Source organism: Anser brachyrhynchus (genome assembly GCF_964034855.1).
Source record: "Anser brachyrhynchus genome assembly, chromosome: 4".
NCBI classification, from domain to species: domain Eukaryota; kingdom Metazoa; phylum Chordata; class Aves; order Anseriformes; family Anatidae; genus Anser; species Anser brachyrhynchus.
Window position 1 is genome coordinate 25,820,984 of NC_137698.1, and position 17,685 is coordinate 25,838,668.

The following is a 17,685-nucleotide window of genomic DNA, read 5'->3' on the forward strand; positions in this document are numbered from 1 at the left end:
ACCGAGTCCTCGCAGAGGCATTAGGATTATCTCATTTAGAGCACGGGCTGCCAGGGCAAAGATCCATGTTGGAAAGGAATTACTGCAGAGAAGCAGAGCCAGCATGAGGCGTTTTGTCACCCCGATGTCCTGTACAGGCACAAGCGTATGTCCTGCTCCCTGCTGAGCCGGCTGCCCTTCTCCAGCAAAAAGAGGGAATGCCCTGCTGGCTGTGACCACCACCAGAAGGGACACGCAGGTTTAAGCGGTTTTCAACACAAGCACCAAGACCTCGATTTGTATATTGAAGCAGCTGAGCAGAGGTATGTTTTTGTACTTGTAACAAACCTCTGTATTAAAAGCAGCTCGATAGAGAAAAATTCTAGCTACGAGAGAATAAAAATAATGCAGACTAGAAGTGTAAAAAATTACTAGTTGACAACTAACGTGTAACCTTACTTGTCTGTTCGTATGACAAAACAGAGCCAGCATGCTCACAACAAAAGGAGGGCCTAAATTGCAACAGAAACGTAAGGACACTGACAACACCCCAGACTTCACCCCCAAGACTTTTTCTCTTTAATACATAATACTTCAGCTCCATTCAAGGACTTCAAGTTGTGTTTTAGTGATACCAGATGATTTGATTTGCGTTTTTAGTCTAAAATATCTTCCTCTGAAATACCATTCACCTTACCTCTTGATTAAAAGTTTGGCCAGTATTGAACTCAATGCAGTGTCACGTAGTATGCTGTACAAAAAGCCTGGTTAAAATAATTACAGTTCTTGATTATTTCATTTTCAAAAAACAGGTTCCTGAAGTCAGGAATTGCATAAGACTGCTGGCTAGGTGCACGGGTCTTGCTCATTGCAAACAGCACATCAGCTCCGTGCCCTGCTCTGCTCCCCCCACCAGCCCCACACCTGCTGTGGCTGCACAGCAGGACGCACGTATTCTGCAGGCCGTTTTCCCTCTCCCTGTGCTGGATGTTATGCTTTGCTCTCTGAGGAGACACCTTGCCATCAGGTCCTGGATGAACTAATAGTTTCCTGCTGGAAAGGATACGTTCACTTTTTTTTTTTTCTTGTCTAGGTTGGCAGTGACTGAATGAGGCAGCTCTTGAAGCCCATCCTCTGGCCCCTCGCTGGAGAAGGGAGTGTGTCACTCACAGGCAGAAGTCAGGACAGACAAAGGGCTGTTTGTCCCACATCTCCCGTCAGCCCTCCCTCTTCTCATCCCTGCTAGCTCTAGCTCTCTGTGTCTATCTGAAAAGACACAGCTGCCAAGAAAGTGAAAGAGTGAAGCAGAAGAAAAAGGTATGTCGTGCTCCTGAAATTATCCTTGTGCACTTGTTGTTCTGGTACTACTTACAGACTACAGAATTAGAAATATATATATGGGAACATGCAGAAGATTTGGGAAAAATCTGATACATTGTGGGCAAAAGATGTTATTTAAGACAGATGCATCCATATGATCCAGCTAAAGATAACCCTTTCCCTATCTTGCTCTTTAAAGCTGGATGTTATATATTAACATCTGAAGTCATTAAACATACTATATTGCCTGCCTGTACTCAATATTATTGCAAAGTTGGTGAATGTGGAGAGAGGTATGTTCACAATGAATTGCTGTCTTTAAGAAAACTAAATGGGTTTTAATGAGAACTCAATTTCTTGAAAGAATCATGGTATTGATGGGAATTACAAAGCAGTAATTCACTGAATTCATCCTCAGTGGAATAGCCGCTGTCCTCACAATGCACCAACTGTTCAAGCAAAACAGATTTGAAGACTTCTTTAATGGAAGAAAGTTCTTAATATCAGTTATGAAGTTCTTGTGTAATGATTTCTTATGAATGCATTAATAAACCTAACTATAATGCACTGACACCTAAATATTAAACGTTAAGTTTGGCTCTTTACAGATGTTTCTGACTTAGAAACCTGACAAATGAAAAAAAGATAAAAGGCATTTTATTTTGAATAAGTACTTTAACTCTTGACCTCAATGCACATTGAGATTGCAATGTATAAGTTTATGTCAAAAAATAAAAAGCTTCATCATTTAAAGCACAATTTGCCAACTTGTTAACCCAGCACCTGCCACTGGATTGACTGGAACAGATCACACACCAAGACAGTACCAGTTAGATTAGAGTATTTGCTGTTTTCAGAATTAGGCAACTGGAGAGCCATAGACAAGAATATCAACTCTGAAAGGTATATATAATAGCTGACAGACAAAATTGTAAATATTTATCTTTTCGCAAACTGGAAGGATCTCTAGATGTGCTGAAATATGCATCTCTGTGCCATTTCTCAGTGTTCCTTATATCTGTCTCTATTGCCAGCACCTGAGCTCCTACTAATATCATGGGGCATTTAAAGTGCATCTCTATTCTCATGAAGTACTACCCTGTAGTTCTCAGCCATGGATGCTGAAACCTGGGTTATTCTGTTTGGTCTTTTTGTGACTCCCTCTGCTCCTTGCAGATCCATAAGCTAGATGGTGCCAAATCACTTGGCAGGACAATTCAAACACTCTCGGGTGAACGAGCAGGGATAGTGGTGATTCCTGACTCACAGCTCTCAGTCCCAAACAAAACATTTTCTTCTACACAAAATTCTAAATTTTTTCAAAGCATTTGTTTTCACAGCTGAACTTCTCTGAACTTCACTTACACCATGTCAAAGCAATCAGAGAAGTAATTTCTTAAAACAGACCTTTGCAAATGCAAGGAGATCATTTTAAATTCTTGTAGACGGTTTTACTTCTCTGTTAGAATTTGAGAAGATATAACCTGGATAGAGAACCTGGTCAGGCTGAGCATAACTGGCATTACTACTTTTTCAGAAGGTTTTACATAAATGTAAGACTGTTTGCTGGCAGTGATTTTTGAGTCCCTTTTGCAGTTGGATTTATTCAAATTTCCCTGATTTATTTTATGAGAAAAGACTGTTTCTATAGTATGCAAAAGCAGATAAGGTCTTTGACATGCATTTTCAGATGAATATGCACTTACTAGCTCTGCTATTTAACTAAGCAATCAGTAACATTCAATCATTTGTGAAACCATAGTCAGAAGAAGAGGTTGCAGCAGTTTGTCAGGGGAAAAAACAATTTTGCTTCTGAAAGATCTGCCGAGTTCATCACCGCTGATCCTGTGCAGGGAATTGATGAAACACTCCAGTTCCTTGGCAATCTTTCATCCGCGAATAGGCACCATTCTCTCACTGTAAAGGAATAACCTTTTGAAGAAAGGCCTTTTGACTGAAAGTTTCCTTTCAGTTACTAACTGAAAAAAAGTAAATATTTAAGGAAAAAAAGATTTTTCTGAAAAACAGCAATGCTGAGCAGATAAGATGCATAACTGACCTGCTAGTGAAGTTGTCTGTCCATAGCTCAATGGCATGTGACTCTGCTAATACCAATTTTGACAGCTATCCATATCAGCCATCTCAACAATGCACCCTAGCACTATCTTGTTATATTCCAAAGTGGGTACTGAGGTACCCTAAACTGTAGATCATGATTTCTGAATCCAGCAGTTTGACAGTCTACAGAAAATCTGTCCATTTTCAGGACAGAATATGTTCCTATGAATTTTGAGCAGATCAGCAGCTGGCAACAGACTCATATGAGCATTCCAGCTAAACTCCATGTAGAAAAAGCTCATCCAAATTATTAAGAACAAAAAATGTGCGCAAGAGCAAGATATAAATGCTTCATCCTCAGGGGAAGAACTGATAGAATAATCCAAATCACAGAAAACAGGCACAGAAACCTCTGCTTCCTGAATTTATCTTTCATGGAACATTTCTTCCATTAAATACTTTCATAATGAAGTTCAATTACTTGAACAGAAAAATGTTAAATTGTATTTCTGACATTGGCATTTATCAAGGTATAGTACAAACAAACTTCCTCTTTGAGTATTAGTCGTCCCTTAGCAGAACCCTCAAACTGCAGTGTTTGTAATCCTACAAAATAAAACCATTATTATAATGATTCTTTACCTGATTCTGAAAAAAACATAAAGCAAAGTTAGAACAGTGTTTACTTTGAGAAGTAGTTTTGAGGCCTAAAACTACTAAAGACAGTACGTTATTTAATACCGCACTCCAAAGTGATTAAAAAATAGATCCCTACAGCTCCATTACTAGTAGTTTATGGAGTCTTCTCCTCAAAAGTTCACATACAAGTTCACAGAAAGTAAAAGGAATCATTGGATGAATTTTGTTTCTATGACAGAAGTTAAAAAATACACAAGAGCTTAGTCATATTCCTTAATACTTTGGCCACTTATTAATAAATTTGAATTCCCAGATTTTCTTAACTATCTCTAGCATATCACGGAAAGTCAGCAAGAAATCTAAGGCAGTTATGTAACTATACAGGAAAAAAAAAACACACACTACCAATACAGTAAATTTATATGTTTAAAAGCTTATTGTTTGTTTTTCAAAGGTTACCTCAATCATTCTACAAAATATCACAAGCAGGACTCACTTATCTTAGTGACCTCTGTACCTGACACTTTTCTTATCTAGATAAAAGCTCTGCCACCTTAACCTGAGACTTGAAAGTCTTTGCTCAGATGTTGTTTTATTCCTGGTTTTGGATTAGTTTAGAGTGCTCTGTTCTGCAGCCACACAAGACAGACCTGAACTAGCCCACAGTGCTGTAGCAAAGGGCAACTAACTCTGAAGTGCCAATGCGATGAAACAAAATCTTTTTTGATGCTACCACAAATAGAGTTAGGAACGCTCACAGGGAGAGCTAGCTACACAGACCTGACCACTGTTTTAGGTAAGGTTTCAGAGCAAAATTCATTTTTTAATTCAGAGATACCAGGTCTCTTTAATTTAAGCATGAGGCAAAAGCAGTAAAAAAGTCAAGCCCACCAACCTCTCAATCCTAATACCAGTAAAAGGACTAACTTAGAAAAGCAAATGCAAGTTCAAGGGTCTTACCCAAAGCATTGTGACACAACCTCTGTGCAAAGCAGCCCAGAAAAGCACAGCTGGCATTAAGTAAGCTCACACAGATGATGGGAAGCCTCATCACCACCAGCAGTTCTGCAAGGAATAGTTTATCCTATCATTTAAAAAGCAATGTCAATTAAACTATAATGACCTCTTGTAGCAAGACTCAGCTAAGTAGTTTTCAGTACCAAGATAGATTAAAAAAACTTCTCAGTAATGCTGCATCCCACCAGAGCCTGCAGAGCAGTCCTTGCCAAGGGTGCAGCATCTGACAGCCCTGCAGGGCTCTGGCTGCCTGGGCCATATAGCACTTCAGTTTCTCAGGCAGTCTGGGACAGCAGTCTGGCTCAGACAGTTTTTCCACAACTTTTGTGGGGGAAAGATAGTATTAATTTCATGCAAATTACTCATTTCAACAGTCTCAAACAGCTGAAATCACCAGGAAGGCAATGATAGCCATGAACATTTCCCCCGCGCTGGTAGCCACCAACGCATGCATTTACACTGCTGAGAGAACGCGACCAGCTCGAAGCAATTTTCTCAAGGTGAGAGACCAAAGCAACAACAGAATTGCCAGCAACAGAAGCCTCAATTCCCAGAGAAAGGATTCCCATGGTTGTACAGAAAGTAATGAATATCAATTCCATGGCAATATTATTTACATCCTAGGAGAAAACACTCTCCAGCACAGAGGCTCAAACCTCCAAAAGTTCACAGGAAAGACAGAAAAATGTGCGCCAGAAAGCAGACTGGGGAAAAGACCTGTTCAACAGCTATACCTGTGTCACGTACCTCATTTCTCTTTAGCACTCCTGCCGTGGGAAGCTTTGCAAAAATGAAAACGCTCTCGGCTCTGCTCGTGCTGAGCACTCTCCTGGGTGCCCACATGGCCCCCTCCCGGCGTCCCTCCTGTTACAAAAGAGCTCTGAAGGACCACAACTGCCACAGCATCCCCGAGGGCATGGAGAACCTTCGACGAATCAATGGAAGCCTGCAGGATCACTTTTGGGAAGGGAAGGGCTGCGAGACTGTCTGTTACTGCAACTTCAAGGAACTGCTCTGCTGTCCAAAGTAAGGTTACGCTCACTTCATAGAAACTTGCCGAGTTCTGTACAGCCACCCATTATATTTCCCCCACTTTACAGTTTCCACTGGAGGAATAAGCTGCCATGTTAAAGAAACACATCACTTGAGGTGGTTTGAAACTATATCAAGATACAGCCAATTACCTGGCACACTGGCAGTTTTCAATTCTTGTTTTTCAGGGCCTCACCTGGGACATGCTTAGCATACTTCGTAAGCCTGCAAGTGCCATTGGGAGGGGATTTAGCATTGCAATCGCCCAGCTTTTGACTCTTCTGCCAATAACTGTTTAAACTAATAACATGAACTACAAATCCTTATTCACAGCAGCTTGCAATGAAGATGTTTTCGGGACCATAAACAAAGACATTTGATTTCTGTTAGCCAATAAAGAGTTATGCTACTATTCCAAGGCATGTACATATATGTCGGCTGAATAAATGATTCTGTAAAGACAGTTGTTTAAAGTAGGAAAGCAAACAGGGGGAGAATAGGTTTGCAAATGCCTGCAAGGGTGGAAAAAGATTTGGAGATTTAGCCAACGCTTTGCATGCCGGCTGACAGTGTTGACAAAGCAAAACAGAAAATCTCATGGAATGTGTTTTCGTTGTTGTTGTTTTACAGAAAGAATGTGCATCTCAATAAAATTAATATTTAGTGAATAAACACCACCAGCCTGTACTGGTTTGAAGACAAAATATATTAAGAGATTATTTCCATTCAGCTTTCCAGCAATGTCTTTTCTTCAAGAAATTTAGATTAAAACATCAACGCTTCGCAACTTCTTAATACTCCAGGGACATTATAATGTGATGGCTTTATATAGGCAAGCAAAAATAACTTTTTATACAAGCTCCTCTTGCCACCCAAGTTTCTCAAGTCCCTTAAGTCCAATAAAAGATAACTTGTCCATACTCCTGTAGGGGACTGGATTTGAAATGAGTGAGAATGACTCCTAAAGCTAGAAATCTAAACATTTAAACTGAGAGCAAGGTTTAAGTAAATTTTTCATATTTCACTCTACCTAAAACCAGATATAGTGCCCTCACCCTGAAGCACACTTTGGGTTTCCAGCTTTAACCTGAGCTTTGAAAGCCTCTTACTTTGATACAAATACACAAGGAGGTCTTCCTTCATCCATCTTAAGATACAGAAGACCTACTTTGTGGGTCCACTCTCAGGACACATTGCACTAAGCAGAATGCATGCACGTGCCAAAGTTCTTTATAATATATAATATTTTGTAAGTTTACCTTCGCAAAGCTAAAATACCATGCTGGAATCCTGGCACACTGGTCAGCCAAGGGAGTTTTTGCCCTCACTTCTGAATCAGGCCAGCAGAGGTAGAAACAGTGTCTTCATACAGACCCACAGCTGCATTTGCATAGCTGGAAGGGCATCCCATATACACAGTAATCACACATACAACCCATAAAAGCTAACAAACATAGAAATGCATGTCACGGTAAAGCTCTAATAATTATTAAAATATCTAAATCTCTTTCAGGGAGATTTTCTTTGGACCAAAGGTATCTTTTGTGATCCCCTGCAACAGTGAGTGATCAACATCAAGCCTGCCAGTGAGGACAACCTACATCATTCTGCAATTGCATAACAACACTTTCAAGGGGAAAAATAAATCCGATGTCAAGCAAAAATAAATAAATTTTAAAAAAAAAAACACCTCTCTCTCTAAGCACATTGCAGCGCCTCTCTTTGCACTGGAGAAAAATTTCCTTTCTTTAACTTTTTGGAATATGTAATAAGTTCTTTTGAATTTGGTAGCTGTTAATTAGCTCCATATATCATGTGAAAGACTGTACAAGTGCATAATAGTCCTAATATGCAGGTCCCAGCAAAAAGCCTACCTTTTTAATAAGCGCAACATTCTCAAATAGTTTTTATGAAGGAGTTTCAAAATTAAGCCTTCACGTGGTTAAGAACAACTCTTGCAGGAATCTACTGCATTGCAGCTTCCTACTGCTTTATTGCTGCTATGCAGTTAACGTTGGTTTAAGCTGACACTATTCAGTACCTAGCACTTCCATACGTAGGTTCCCACCTTCTCCCTGGCCATCTTGGGAAAAACAAGAAAAACAAAACTCACAAACTCACACCATTCATCTTTGAAAATTCCACTGAAAAAAGTTAAAATTCATATGTAGTAAAGTACATGTAGAAGATGATTATGTCTAATTTTTCAGCTGCATATGAAATCTTAAGTTAGGATGAACATTGAACTCTTAGAATACTAAAACAGCAGCAATAGCACGTATATATATGCATATATATTTAGAAAGACAGAAAGAAAGTCAGACTGACACAGGGTCAGTTAAGGCAATATAAAAATACTCACTTAAGCAGCTTTTGGATCCAGCCTCATTTGAAATACAGTACCTGGGAATTAAAGTTAAAAACCCAGCTTTTTATTTTTAGGATAGTTCTGTAGGGAAACAGTTGGGTAAATGAAGACAGAGGTAGCTAGAAATATTGGAAGTAGTCATCTTAATTTAAGAGTTATCATGATCTGGCCTATAGATATACAGTTACTTCTCAATACCTGCTGGCACTGTTTACAGTATCAGAGAAAAGTAGCCAATAATTTATGGCCGCTTATAAGTTTAACAGTGGCCATCTGAACAAGCCAGGCTTAGAGACAGTAAACTTACTGCCTTACAAATGGTAACTCTTTAGCTATCAAGTCAGCCACATGAAAAGCATGTAGTACTGAGGTCACTCTTTTTACCCCCCTCAAATCAGTATATTGTTAACCTAATAATTTTACATTACACTGAAAACTGCTAGCATCAGAGTACCAAACTTATTTCACATACCATATGAAATATCAATGACTTTGTTAGTAAACAAGGATTGGATAGGGGTAGCAGTGGCTTGATTATACATAGCTAATAATAAATGTTTCAAATAAATCTGCATGTACCATTTGCCAAGTAATTTTTAGGCTACTGGGTGTTAAACAAACAGTTTGTTTCACTAGGCTTTTTAAGCCTGGTTTGTGTAATTATTCCTGAGTCATTTGGGCTTCCTACCAAATAATCAATTAAGGAAAAAATAATCTGGCAACTCACAGTTGAAATATCCAAAGTCAGTGTTTTGCTAAGAAAACATATGGTATCCACTCTTGTGCAAAATCCTCTATAAACTTCTAGTAGTAGTAAGTGCAAGCAGCTCCTGCTGGTCATGCCATCTAGCTCCTGTGTAAATCATGTTGCATATGCCTATCATCCATAGCTTTCCAGAGCAGGAGCAACAAGAACTGAGGCAGATACACAGCTAGGTTGTAAAGTCAGTAAGTGGTTTTCAGTTACTTCCCCTTCCACCACTACTGACTTGGAAAAATCTACAATCTGTTGGAAATAAACGTTTTGCCACTTTCCACATACAGCAAGATAGGGTCACTTAGGCTACTACTTTAAGACCAATTCCCTATAGAAAATTGCTTTTGTTTCTCCCTGCTCTCCTTCCCTCCTGAAAAAGCTTCTACAGGTCCTGCCAGACCTACGTGCAAACATTCATCCCTGTCCTCCATACTGTAAGAGAGAAAAAGCCTTTATCCTTCAGGTGCCCAATTCAGGGCCAGATTTCCTGGCTGCTTCCCCAACTAACGGTTCAAAGATGACAAATTCAACTTGTGCAAAGAACATTTAGTAAACAATTTTGCAGACACTACTGTGAGAAGGGTACTGAAACATCAAGAAATAACAACTTTAGCCACCACTAGTTAGATATCACTAACCAGTTTGAACTTAGGCCATCACTGCACAACTTCAACATGGAAAGATCTAAGACACTGCAAGTGAAAGAAATTAGGCCACTTATAGCTCTTGGGAAGGCAGCCAGTTTGAGTTTAGGGTTTATCATCATTCAGTTAAGCAACAGAGTGCCACAGGTCAAAATAGCAGAATGGAGCATCTTGGTTGCAGTGATGCCAAGAAAGTAGTTTTCCCAAAAAAACTCACAAGATTAACATCCATCAGTTTAGACCAGAGAGATACTCTCTCATTTTTCCCTAATTAAGAAATAGCCTTTAAACATCTGATAAGGTTAAAAGTTGCAACAAATGCTAACTGAACAAACTGAAGCCATGTCCTCCTCTGCTTTAAGCTTCTCCTTCTGCCTTTTCTTCAACCCACGCACTCAGCTTAACGCAGAAAGAAATATTTCATGTACCACACATTTAGAGTAGCACAACAACTAACAATGAAGTCCAAGAAGTCATACATAATCCTGTCTTCAACATCATAGACTTTACTAAGATAGCCAATTAAATATATTTCTCATGGTACTTTATGTTTCAGTGTGTTCTTTGTTTTTGTTTTTAAACAGGCCTGAGTTAATGCATGTAATGAACAAGAAACAGCATGCCTATTAGAAGATACCATATGAACCCAGCATAAACTCAGTCTGCCGTTCTCCAATTAAGTTCTTAGCAGCAGTCTACGTACATGAATGGGAAAAAAATGTCAGCAGCTACAGGATTTTTTTCCCAAGTGGAAGATTTCTCAGCACAGTAAGCTGCAGCAGTCTTTTCATCCATACTTATGGCTTTGAAATTCAAGAACCGCATTTTTTTTTTCCTTTTTAATATCGGAGCAGGAAGGCCTGAGTGCTTGGAAGCACATATCCGAGCAATGACAAGATGAATAAACAAATCAGAAAAGCCCGCATCAATTCTTGTTTCCAAAGAGGAAAATGAAAATGTTATTCAGCAATTTCTGCCCTGCTAACAACTGGAACTGTCATTTAAACCCTTTTACTTTAGGAAAAAGAACCTATTGCCAAGTCTGCCACTTTTTTTTTTTTTTAAGACAGCATTGCATTATGAGAACTTGAAGTACATTCATAAATGTATTCTTGGTAGATTTTAATTGAAAAAAAAATTCAATCATTACATAAGGAATTAAAGCTTAATTATTAAGAACAAGTAACTCACCAAATAAGTTAGACACATCCACTTGAGCAACAGTATCAGTGACATTTATTTAAAATAGTTTGCTGAGGAAGTTTGTTTCATAAGAGATGGTTTTCAAACAAATCAGCAAGGTTATGAAAAATAAAACAGAGAAACACTCTGGGGAGGAAAAAGTTACAAAGAAAGCTTTTGCATATCAACAAAAACCCTCAGTCTTTTGATTTGCAGCGTGAGTCTCAGTCCCAACCTTTTCTGCCTAGTGGACACCACTATCCATCTTTAGATCTGGTTTGTTTTTGTCGTTCTTCACTGAGTAGATGAAATATGTTAAGGTGTCCTTTTCATTCACTGGAATTGTCCTAAAATGGCAGCCAATTATCTACAAAGGAAGAATGCAAGGAAATTAAATAACCACTTTTATATGCAGAAACGGAAGATTCAGATTTAAATAGACTACATTAAAGAAAGTTTAAGAGCTTGATCAAACAGCTTAAAATTAATAAAGGAAACCCCACCTCCCTTCAAAAGTCTTTACTAGTCACACAAAAGTTAGGATAGGAACCATTTTATTGAGAACTCTGAAACAAATACAGCAGATTGTACCCTAATTTCCAAAGTAAAATGCACAGAAAATTGTCAGAAAAAAATAATCAATTCTCACAAGCATAGGAATATCATTACATCTATGTAGTCAGTGCTTGAATCCTATAGAATGTGTAATGACTATTGAATATCAACAAAACTACAGCACAGGAATTAGGCTACTACTCATTACTCAGGCTGAAGGGGGGCCTGTATCATATAGAAAAATGCAAGATCGGATAAAAGAATTTTCAAGACTGATTATTGAACATTCAGCTCTTCAAAACAGAGCTGTCAGTGATAAAAATTCACCATGGTATACCTACAAAAATGTCAATTTCTACAGTTCGAGTCACTTCTGTAATTCCAGAAGTTTTTTCTTCCTCTTCATCAAAATGGACTGTCAGCTTTATAAGTACTCAAATTGACACTGACTGCCCCAGTCTGTTCTCTGGCTTTTTGCAGAACACTTTTTTGGACTAAAATTAGCAAGAGGAAGGGAGGAGAATGGGACTGGTCTTTGAACTACCACAAGGTACAAGCATTTAAAACAATTAGCGAGTTAGAAAGCTTTTCAAACCCCGCTTGAAAAAAAAAAGAGACAGTTTGACAGAGCCCTTTAACATGGAGTTTTAAGTAACAGCATAACAGCTAGCAGAATGACCATTGTACATTAGGGTGGGTTACAAGAAATCATATGGACTATAAAGTAAGGAAGCTCTGTGGCTATATCTCACAAAGACCAGTAGGTCAGTCAAAGCACATGACAGAAGCTTTGCCTATTCACATGAAGCAGCACAAGAAGAATACGCTATTGCAAACATCTCATGAGATGTACCTAAAGCAGACCCTTAGGAATGCCAGATTTACGGGGGGGGGGGGGGGATATAATCACTTGTGCTTTTTCAAATCAGTCCTGCTAATTCAAGAACTAGCTGTACATCAAGAAAACACCAAACTGGTTTTAAATTCTTACTCATAGAAGCAGCAGCAGCATTGTTCTTTTACAGCTTGGCCTTGAGATCTCTCACACATTTAAGAACCTTGGCTTTAATCCACACTGCTTTGTAAAGAGATCAACAAAATCTCTGCACTGAAGTACAATTGAGTATTATTGCATAAAACTGAAAAAGTGGCAGCTGTACTTCCCTCCTGAGAGGGTCACCAGTGCTTCCACATATTTATATCAGCAGTCTGTAACTGCATCTTAGCAGTGCAGAAGAGTTCCTTTAAAACTGCACTCCCATACAGTAAAGATACACATGGCTGTAGTCACTGCTTCATCACTTTTAGAAATCTTAATGATAAAAAAATTCATAAAGTTCCATTCTGTGACAAAAGAATCCAGTTTTTAATTAATAGAAATTAATGATCAATAGAAGTCTGTTTTTCAGGTTTCTGTACTTTCTACACAGAAACGTATGTAGATATTACCTAGGGTTTTAAAGCTAAGCTTGAACCTTACTAGTATTTCATTGCTACCTCTCAGTTTCCAACTATCATCAGCAGGACTCTTAAGCTGAAGGTGTGACTGATGCACAGGCTATAAATCCACGATTCTATGATATTCAGAGAGACGCAGATCAACTTACTGTTCAACTCAGCACTTTGTGTTTTTAAGCAGCATACATTCCTTCTCAAAGTTAACAGTCCCTCCTCTGGAAAGAACTTTTACTTCTGATTTACTTGGCTCAGGAGCCACGGCCAATGAAGGAAGCTAGATAAGCTGCTCTGTTTTGTTCTCATAAAATCCAGATTACAGATACACTTTATGCAAGGATCATATTGTAGAGAGAAGAAACACACATGCCATAGCAAGTTGCATTCTCTATTATGGAACAAACACTCATACGTACTTCAACAAGCTGTGCTTTGTTAAGTCCTGGTCTGGTCTGTAGCTTGAAGTGTCTTTTGTACCTTCGAAGTGTGTTTACTTGTAACTGATATAAATCAACCTAGAAGAAAATGAGGGAAGGGGAAGAAAGCAATCTAACGTTACTGATAAGGTTTCACTTATTAATAGTTTGCCTCTCAACATTTTAGGATCTCACGCATACAAAAGCATTGACTGTCAGCTCTGAAGATCTCATTTTGACAAAAAAACACAGAACTCCACCCCACACCTTCGAGCAAAAAGAAAAAACACTCCAGTTCAGTTTAAGAGCAGTTTATTGTTACTGAACATGGCTCTTCCTCCCGTTAGCAGCAGACAATATTTGGAACTCACTACTGTACTTTAATATTTTCTTTTTTTTTTCCTGTTTGTTCCCAGTTTTGAGCATGATAGCACAAAGCCCAGTAAGAAATTTTACATAACATCTGATTCAAAGAACACCTCTGTACTGAGATTTCAGCCATCAAATTTTACACAGGTTACACACAAGATATAGCACAGCTGTACCATGAGACAGCATGCATTGTAACTGAGAAAAAGTCTAGAGTACAAAGTTCTCTGGCTTGAGGTGAGAGAAGAAAACAGCTGCTCGTGGTCTCCAAACATATCCCTGCTACATAAGCACAACACAGGAGGTATGTGCACAGGCATCGTTGCGCAAAACTATTTTTCAGTGTGAGTTGACAGTTGAGAGAATTGCACAAGCTCCTTTTAGGGATATAAATACACAACCGCAACCCAGTACTCCCTTAGTTTTAAATCCCACAAACTCTGAACAACAGTCACTTCTCCCACCAACAGCTTACCCTCCTAGACAATGCAAAAGAAAGTGAAATCAAAAGACCGAGGAGGGAAGTAAGCTGACAAAACAGGCTGAATGAGAAGTTCTGTTAGGTCAGTTGCTATTGCAGTAGTGTTCTCCAAACTTCCTGCATTAAAGATCGGTTAAGGCATTCACTTCTACTTTAAAGCCACTTAGCAGTCTCAACTATGGAATATTTCGGGCAACAACAGTGCTAGTGCCTACTTGGTAACCTGGCTAGATGTGACGCAATGCTGCCTCACGTGCAGGAGGATGGGCATCCTTTGGTACTCGAGCCAGCCGTACTGTGGAAACTTCTTCCTCCCGGTAGGAATCACTAACATCTAGTGATGGTCATAACTCAGGTGGAAATTGGAAGGCCCTGCAGGTGCTCAGAATATTTTTTCCCCTTAGTAAACTGGATAGCAATTGAAAATAAAAGTGGTCAAGGGCCAACAAGCATGAAAGGTGTATAGTGACCACATGGGAAGTGCATACTACTGTTGTCCAAATGGCTAGCTGAAATGCCTCAAAAGTACTACCCCGGCAGCTTTCTTTCCTGCAGTAGTACCATTAAAAATACACTTGCTTTTTTGTTCTAGAGATATCCATCAGTTGTGTCATACTTTATTATTCTTGTCTGGGAAAACAAAACAGGCTCGCTGAAGAGCTGCAATTACCACTCTGCCAGACAGCTACCTAAAGCCACACAGAATATTAGGTTTAAAGAGGACTTTCAGAGAAGCGATCCAACATGTTTACCGACAAAAGACACAGTCCAGCATCAAACTACTTTCAATCCCCTAAAATCCTCTTAGTCAGAGCATTCAAACAGGAGCCATGTGCCTTCAGGCAGGGATTCTTGTATTAAGTTTCATCACTTATATTGCTGATGTCTGCAGATGCTGACCATAAGGATGCCATTAAATTAACACTTACGGAGCAATTTCAAAAGACCACTTTAAAAATCCCTCTTGGAGGAGACCAGGTAGGCTCTGCTCAAAATTAACACACAGGCCATAGCAGAAATAATCCACAGCACATGTAGGAAGAAGAGAGCCCTAGGTGCATTCTCTCCCGTTATATTATTGGAAAACATTTGAGAGCTGTGGATTGCTTTCATAACGGGTGATGTTTCACTGGTCTGCAGTGCAGAAAGCAAGCAGGAAAAGTGCCATCCTTCTCAGCTCATTTCAGGTACAGTTCCCTGAACATCACTTCCCCCAGCAAGGGCTAAACACAAAGAGCTACTATCACTAAACTTTCAGTTAGACTAAGGTAACAGGGTAACTGCAAGAACCATCTGCAACACATTTTGCATGACACGCAAGGATTGGAGGGATGGGGCAGTGAAACATTTATATCCCAAGTATCACATGCAATTCCCTTCAACCCCGGCAAAGACAGGTTTTGCTAATATGTAGCAAAGCACAACTTTCAGTAGGACTGTGGAGACAAATCACTTCAGAAGGAGGAAGCTGGAAACAGCAGTTGCCTGAGAGAACTAGAACACTTAAAAACATTCTAGAAAGTCTTGTTCATTCTGTTCTGCACAACTAACACAGAGAATACACTGCAAAACTCAGTCAGCTTCGGTTGTATTAGAAACGGAGTGAACCAGGAGTCAGCCCTTTCCCCACTCCCCAAACTAAAGCTGTGAGAGTGGGAAAGCAGATCTGCGCAGACTCAGCAGGAGGTAAGAGCAAGCTTCGCATAACTATTAGAAAGAGCAACTGTTTAACTACCTCTGGAGTGTCGATGTCTTGCACTGGTGAGTCACCATCATCATCACTGCCTTTCCTCTTTCTTCTATTCCTCACGCTCTGAATTAAATTTTTGTGGAAGTCACAGATATAAAGATGTCTCGCCTAAAAGAGGCAACACCGCAGCTTTCAATCAAATCCGCGTAAACACCTCCTGGGCGTCCGACAGAAACGCGCACACGGCGATATCCTCTCGGCAAGCCCGCTAACAGGGCTCAGGGAGCTTTTCCACCCGACCCCGCTGAGGGAAGGAGTTGCTGCGCTGCAGAGCCCTGCCGCCGGCTGGGCCGGGGAGCGGCGAGGCGCTGCAATGGGCTGGCTCGGTGCGAGGAGCGCAGCACAGACACGTACAGCCCGCCCTCCGGCTCGGGGATCGCGAAGCAAACAAGCAAGAAAAAAAAAAAAAAGAGAGAGAGAGAGAGAAGCCAGCAGGAAAAGCCGCCTCACGCTGTTTGGAAGACAAAAATCCGGCTCTCGCCCCACATATCCCCCCCCAGCGGGCTCCCACCGCCTCCAAGGTCAAGCAGCACGCAGCTTTATCCCCAGCTCCCCTCTGTAGGGCCGCGCTGGTTCCGCCGGGGCTCCCCACGCGTGGGGCCGGGGCCGGGGCCGCTGCCCAGCCCCATGCCGTGCCGGGCCGTGCCACGCCCGATGGCTGCCAGGCGGCGGTGCCCGGAGGGAGCCGTGCGGGCGGCGGGACGAGGCGGGGCGGCCGCAGCCCCGAGCTAACAGGGCTGGGGCAGCGCCGGGGACCCCGGCAAACTCCGGCACGAGGAAATTAAAAAAGAAAAAAAAAAGAGAGGAGGGTGAGAGGAGGCTGCCACGCCACCGGAGGAAAGAGAGAAAAAAAAAAAAAGAAAGAAAGAAAGAAAATCACTAATAGAAAAGGCAGAACTTTAAGGAGGGAAGCGAGCTGCTGGGGAGAGGGGAGAGGGGCCGGGCTCGCCCCGGTGCCGCCGGCCCGTGACTCACGCTCTTGTCCAGCTCGATCTTGACCTTCTTCTGCGAGATGCTCTTCTGGATCCGCTTGCTGAAGCTGGCGTTGCCGGCGGCGCGGCCGCAGCGCTCGCCCTCCTCCCGCAGGCAGCACAGCTGCCCGGCCCCGGGGCCGCCGGCACCGGCAGCGCCCGCCGAGCCCGCGGCGGCACCGGCACCAGCACCGGCGGCCGAGCCCGGAGCCAGCCCCGACGGCGCTGGCGGCGGTGGCGGCGGTGGCGGCGCTGGCGGCGGAGGCACCTCGGCGGCGGATCCCACGCTGCCCAGCGGGGCGGCGGCGGCGGGGTCGGCCCCCCGCGGGGTCACCTCCTCGGGGGCGAAGCCGTTCATGCCCGGCGCCAGCCCCGCGGCGGGGTGCTCCCGTTCCCCCGCTCCCGTTCCCGGCCGGTGCCGCCCGAGCGCCGAAGCCCCCCGCGGCTACCGGAGCGTCGGCGTCGCCCCGCGGGTCGCCCCACTTCCTCCTTCCCCCTCCGTCATGTGGGGACTCTTCAGCTGTTTCCTATGTAACAACAGCAACCTGCCCGCCGCCGCGCACCGCCCTCCGCCGCGCGGGGCGCCACGGGAAACGCAGTCCCGCCGCCCGCAGCCCTCGCCGCGCGAGGACGGGCGGGGAAACTACAACTCCCGGCGTGCCCCGCGGCGGGACGGGGGCCGGCCATTTTGC

The 17,685-nt window shown here is 42.0% G+C and overlaps 2 protein-coding genes across 4 annotated transcripts; one reads left to right on the forward strand and one right to left on the reverse strand.

The window, feature by feature from the left end:
* Positions 1-938: 938 nt before the first annotated feature.
* Positions 939-11,190, forward strand: SCRG1 (stimulator of chondrogenesis 1). Of its 2 annotated transcripts, none has more exons than XM_080590237.1 (3): positions 939-1,296; positions 5,388-6,039; positions 7,559-11,190. In XM_080590237.1, exons 2-3 carry the CDS (start codon positions 5,699-5,701, stop codon positions 7,611-7,613), a joined length of 396 nt encoding a protein of 131 aa, XP_080446363.1. In that variant the 5' UTR covers positions 939-1,296; positions 5,388-5,698; the 3' UTR covers positions 7,614-11,190. The 2 variants fall into 2 exon arrangements, with proteins under 2 accessions (XP_080446363.1, XP_080446364.1); XM_080590238.1 differs by having other exon boundaries at positions 1,139-1,296; positions 5,776-6,039.
* Positions 11,028-17,489, reverse strand: SAP30 (Sin3A associated protein 30). 2 transcript variants are annotated; one of them, XM_080590228.1, is made up of 4 exons: positions 16,998-17,489; positions 16,008-16,130; positions 13,423-13,521; positions 11,028-11,363 (listed from the first exon to the last, which is right to left on the reverse strand). In XM_080590228.1, the coding sequence occupies exons 1-4, from the start codon at positions 17,349-17,351 to the stop codon at positions 11,241-11,243; spliced, it is 699 nt and encodes a 232-aa protein (XP_080446354.1). In that variant the 5' UTR covers positions 17,352-17,489; the 3' UTR covers positions 11,028-11,240. The 2 variants fall into 2 exon arrangements, with proteins under 2 accessions (XP_080446354.1, XP_080446355.1); XM_080590229.1 differs by lacking the exon at positions 16,008-16,130.
* Positions 17,490-17,685: the final 196 nt, after the last annotated feature.

Excerpts from the sequence above, each read along its gene's own strand:
- SAP30 (XM_080590228.1), bottom strand. The coding sequence starts at position 17,351 with ATGAACGGCTTCGCCCCCGAGGAGGTGACCCCGCGGGGGGCCGACCCC. Across the intron at positions 16,131-16,997 it reads AGATCGAGCTGGACAAGAGC|GCGAGACATCTTTATATCTG; the intron begins GTGAGTCACGGG and ends TGCCTCTTTTAG. Across the intron at positions 11,364-13,422 it reads ACAAAGCACAGCTTGTTGAA|ATAATTGGCTGCCATTTTAG; the intron begins GTACGTATGAGT and ends CTTCCTTTGTAG.
- SCRG1 (XM_080590237.1), top strand. The coding sequence starts at position 5,699 with ATGTGCGCCAGAAAGCAGACTGGGGAAAAGACCTGTTCAACAGCTATA. Across the intron at positions 6,040-7,558 it reads GAACTGCTCTGCTGTCCAAA|GGAGATTTTCTTTGGACCAA; the intron begins GTAAGGTTACGC and ends AATCTCTTTCAG.